Source organism: Trichoderma virens (genome assembly GCF_000170995.1).
Source record: "Trichoderma virens Gv29-8 chromosome Unknown TRIVIscaffold_85, whole genome shotgun sequence".
In the NCBI taxonomy this organism is placed as follows: Eukaryota; Fungi; Ascomycota; class Sordariomycetes; order Hypocreales; family Hypocreaceae; genus Trichoderma; species Trichoderma virens.
The window spans coordinates 1,042,917-1,048,001 of NW_014013664.1; the positions used below are offsets into that span (position 1 = coordinate 1,042,917).

Here is a 5,085-nt window from a genome sequence, read left to right on the forward strand (position 1 = left end):
GTTGAGCTTATTCAGACTACAAGTGTTTCTGAGTAACTCTGCAGTATCAAAGTATCAGCTATAGCTCAATATTGAATTGGGTTTTTGAGGCTGGTACTGAATTAAGTCACGTTCTTCTATCCTGTGCAGAACATAGTGTAGATGGCTAAAGAACAAAAACATGCACTCGTCACAATACATGTTTTCTTCTGCAAGCACTCACGTAATTCAAGACAAACTCTACAGAGCGCATCATGGAGGATATTTTGTGATTTTGTTTCAATATTCGATATGTACTTATAATTGACTATGTAAGGAGGAACCATACAACGTACATGAAAAATTATTAAGAAACAATCGTAAGAAGAAAGAATACCTACTATCCCAATTTTTTTCTCTAATCCTGTGCGCCAGGCGCCCTCTATTCAAAATCAAAAAGCCACCAGCGCCCATTTATGCAGTCTATTAATGCTTTATGGGGAGGTTTCAATTTGATGGCTGAGAAGCGTCTGCGCCTTGTGAGCCGGCTCCGAGACTTACAATCTCCCTGGCACCGGCTTCAGGTGTTTTCGCTGTAAAGTCAATGTCATACTCGTCTGCTACAGTGAATTTGGCGCTCTCTGAATCCCATAGTAGCCATTGGCCGAGGGAAGCAATCTGCCTCCCAATCCATAGTATTCTTTCCTTTCGGGCGTCCACCATGGACGCTTGCTCAAAGTATTTTTCATCTTCTTCAACGGCTTCGCCGGAAAACCACTTCAGTGGGAAGTACTCTTCAGTGTAAATTAGTCCGCGCATGGCGTAGTCTTCTGGGAGTGGTCGGTAATGGTCCTGGTTCTCAGCTCCAGGGAATACTGTGCTATCCATCCGAGGCTCAAACTTGCAAGACTGCTTCAAGTAGTTCAGCATCGTTGCAATTAGCTTCCAGGGATATTTATGTTGAATGAATTTCATCGCAGCAGGAAATTTAGACAAATGGTGGATGAACACCATTTGCGTGTGGAGGAAGGGTAGTATATTCATATCCCCCCACCGCTGAATTACTATCTCGAGTGTTTGCACAGCCAAAGAAAGCGATTGGTGAAAAGTGTCTGTGGGAATGGCCTCCGGAGTAATAGATTCTCCAGCAGTGTCCATGTCATCAGACTGTTTGGGGACAATAGCGTGTTTTAGGACATTTGAATCGTTACCGAAGCCAAGGAGAGAGCAGGTTATTGATATGCCCATATAGTATCTAAGGAAAGTGATAAAGTTAATAATCAGATAGGTACGAGAGTCAGATATTCTTTCTTACCCTGCTTCTAGCCAGCTTTTTGTTATTCTAGCGATGTGTCCATCCAAGAGACTCAAGAATTGTTTAGCGGCGTTTCCTAGCTGATTCTTTTCTTTCCCAGAGAAAAAAATTGCTAGGATTCGCACAAAAGCAAGATCGATTAATTCTAGCCGAGGCGGGCACGAGCTCAAGACTGGGTCAAACAGAGTCATGACGCTCTCCCTGGCACTAAGGAACGGGATAGGGACACACAGCGACTTTGTATAGTAATATGTCTGCTGAAGCGCGTTGGGACGCGCGAGTATAGCTAGGTGGTGATAGAGTCGACCAGTGGTCGGTAGCTTATCCGATGCCTTTGAATACCAGTACCGAGACACGGCTGTCCATGTTTCTCGGTCTCTAATATCATCGTCTTCAATGGCCATGCGATATCTGCCTAGATCTCCGAGACACTCAATCCAAGTATCTTCGAATGCAGGGACAGTCTCGTAAAGAAGAGCCATCATGCTGTACGCAATATAAATGAAAGTGAGCATGTGCTCTAGTGATAGCGGCAATCTGTGTCTTAAGAGTTCCAGGAACGAATGGATTCCATGTCGCCACATTCTTGCCGGCATGGCATACTTAGAGGCAAGCCGTCGAAGTGCTGGGCTGGCAGACGGATGCTGACTGGCCAGGAAAAAGTCATGATGCTCGTGAAGAAGCGTACGATGAAGAGCAATTAGTGCCTGCCACTGCTCGTTGTTAAGCTGCTGGGGTGAATCTTTGTTTGCTGATTGAGCATTGTCAACCTCAATACACTTGCTTTCTACCATGACAAGGCCAGCATAAATGCCTTTAACTTCAGCAACAAGCTGTTCTTGAGATATTGGCCTGGTTTCCGGTTGACGAATTAGCTGGGATACAGAGGGATCCTCAGTATAGGAATTGTCAGCCTCAGTCTCAACTGCTGGGCCAGGCTCTGGATCAGGCTCCTCCGCCTCATGCTGAGTTATCTTGGCTCGAGGCAACGGTCTTGATCGATGGCCTAGTGGTTGTGCCTTGAGCTGAGAAGGTCTAGGTAGGCCAGCGCTGCTTGGATTCCAGAGTTGACGTGTGCTTGAGCCTTTGGTCCCGCGATCAAACTCTTTGTTGTCGGCTTGTTGCCTCCCACGACCCCGCCTATTTGGCGTAGATGTAGTAGGCGGGGGCGAGTTACGGGGAGAGCAAACCTTCTTATTGGGACCTTCATTATCGGAGTTTTCATTGACATTTAAGTGACTATGATCCGGAGTCTGCTGGTCGTCTGGTCGATCCAGGGCGGCTGCACCTCCGGATCTTTTTCTTGATCTTCTATTTTGAGGATCATTATCAATGGCAGATGCAGGCTGGGGTCTTTGGGTATGTTAGATTAGGAAGTCACATGTCGTGGCGGGAGCCACTCACTGAGGCTTGGATGAGCTGAGCTTCATCTTCTGGAAAGCTTCCAGAATGGCCTTTTCTTCCGTGGGGTGCTTCTCGGCACTATTTTGGACATGCTGTTTGAATCCATCAAACGTGGGTGGCTTCACATCTACCTGGCAGATGGGACAACTCAACTGCCGAGAGTTCCGCAGATAGTTGACAAATATCTTTGAGATATCGGGTTGGACAGAAGACATGATGTTTTTATTGGCGGAGATGAGCCTCAGCGCAGCTAAAACAGATGGATACCCTCGTGTAAGTAGAGTTGGGGGCTCGTCGCAATGAGGCTGATTGCTGGTGAGACGCGGGCAGGTGAGGGAGATTTCAACAGCCACTCAGGGACAGAGAAACGGGTCTATCATCCAAAAATCGTTAGTCGATGGCATTCCGAAGATACAGCAGCTGCAATAATTCGTTCGGCCTGGCGGTCATGCCGGGAGTGGCCTTGATATGTCTATGCCCGCAGAGGAGAAGATAAAAAAGAGTGAAGCGATATCTCCATTTGTGATGGCAAATGGTGCTCCACATTGATCTTAGTCATGCACACCCTCTTTTGGGGTGGCTGCAACCTAATGCATCTGCGGGCGGGCGGGACTTCGCTGCAGGCTGCCCACTAAATGCCTGTTGCTTAGGGTGCGCGAACCATCGCAGTCTTTGCAGAGGTTGCCTTAATGCGGCTCTAGGAAATTGGCCAAACACCCCGAACCCACTAACCTTGATGGCCGATTTGGGGAATATCGCTACTACTTCGCGGTGAACTCTCATATATTCTCCAAGAGTTTGTACTGGAGAGTTGGCAATGATGAAGAAAATGATAAACATAATAATAATAATTGAACGGTAAAATAACAAACAGCGAAATAGGCCAATAAAGTTTCTCAAGTTTCATCAACTTAATGTGTCTGGAATCTCGAATCCATGTCTTGAGGCTGAGGGTGGAAAATGAGATTGTTGGGATTGCTGAGGTCCAGGAAATGAGGGTTTATATAAATAAGTTTGGACTACCTACATGTATTTACTTATCTATAAGGCATGGATGATTTAAGCGCTACAATTTCTGCCAGCCCCAATTTCGGTCCCGTCCTGTAGTGGCGGGGCGTGACAATACCCGAAGAGGTGCGCCGAAGAGGTCCGCGGCCTGTTTACAGCAGTTCAGGTACGTAACTGTTTAGAAGTGCCATTCTAATCTGAGCCTTTGATGCTTTCGTCATGGATATACGGGGAGTCTGCCCGACGAGGCTGCAATATCTTCTTGCAGCGTCTTAGGCTTCAGGCTCTATGTATAATTTATAATTGTCACGCCCTGCTCGATGCAGTGATAGCATTGGAGGAACTGAATTGGCCATGGATCGACTTCCTCGTATGTGATAGCACTCCATACATGGAAAAGCCCACAGCTTCAAATACAATTCCCAGCCATCCCTTATACTTATCCATGCAGATGAAGAGCGCAGCCCTTCAATGCACCATATGCATTGGCTGTTGTTCCCATATTTACCTCGTAGGCATCAACAACACCACTACGTGGAAGCAACCCATCTCGCCGGCAAGGCTGGCTTGAGCCCACTCAGCTTGCCATGATATTCCTACACCGTCGATGATGATGCAGCCACAATATTTGTCTCGGAGTGTGGCCGCGTCCCGTAGAGCCGCATGGACCCCTCCGTCCAATGATCCCACCTGGACCTTCCCAGACTTCTTTTCTTGTTGAGGTCTGTCTGTCCATGCCTACTATGATATGTCCCCAAATAAAGCCTGGTTCGCTTCCTCGAAATAACATTCGATAACTCGCCACTCTATGCATTTGACTGCCTAGATCAAGTATACACGTTCAAATCGCACCTGACTCAGTCCCCTTTTTATTAGTCCTTAAACACACGCCTATTTTCCATTTCTTCAAATGGAACTCTGTTAGCTGCCTAGACTCGTGGTAGACCGTTCTCAACCATTCATCTCAGCAGGCAACCGTCAGAACATCTATCTGTGCCAATCGTGATAGGGTTATTGTCTCCATCACATTCGTATTGTGTGTTCAATCTGAACGGCCAGGTGAGAAAATGCCACCAGTATTAACCTTGAAAATGCTATCCACGAAGCAGGTAATCGATGGCAATTCAGCCTCACCCGTGTTACATTATTGAAGTTCCGTCGCACAGTGTTACAGTATTCACTCAAAGTCTTATGTAACCTGACGCCTTTTGTATGTGTTGTTATCTTAATGGACGGTATAGGCGAGGATTTGCCTTTTCGTCGACGCTACGTGTACTTGATGTCCGGATGGCGATGTGAAGAGTAACAAAGCAAACTGCGTCGATGATGCCTTGCGTTACCTTGGCACTCGACGCGGTAGGGAGGATTCAAGAAATCGCGCTATGATGAGGTCAGTGCTC

At 46.9% G+C, this 5,085-nt stretch overlaps 1 protein-coding gene across 1 annotated transcript; it reads right to left on the reverse strand.

The window, feature by feature from the left end:
- Window positions 1-266: 266 nt before the first annotated feature.
- On the reverse strand, window positions 267-3,580 carry TRIVIDRAFT_182354 (uncharacterized protein; the record flags this gene model as incomplete). Its single annotated transcript, XM_014097674.1, has 4 exons — window positions 267-1,213; window positions 1,274-2,626; window positions 2,678-3,050; window positions 3,410-3,580. 3 exons carry the CDS (start codon window positions 2,890-2,892, stop codon window positions 466-468), a joined length of 2,316 nt encoding a protein of 771 aa, XP_013953149.1.
- Between the last annotated feature and the right edge of the window lie 1,505 nt (window positions 3,581-5,085).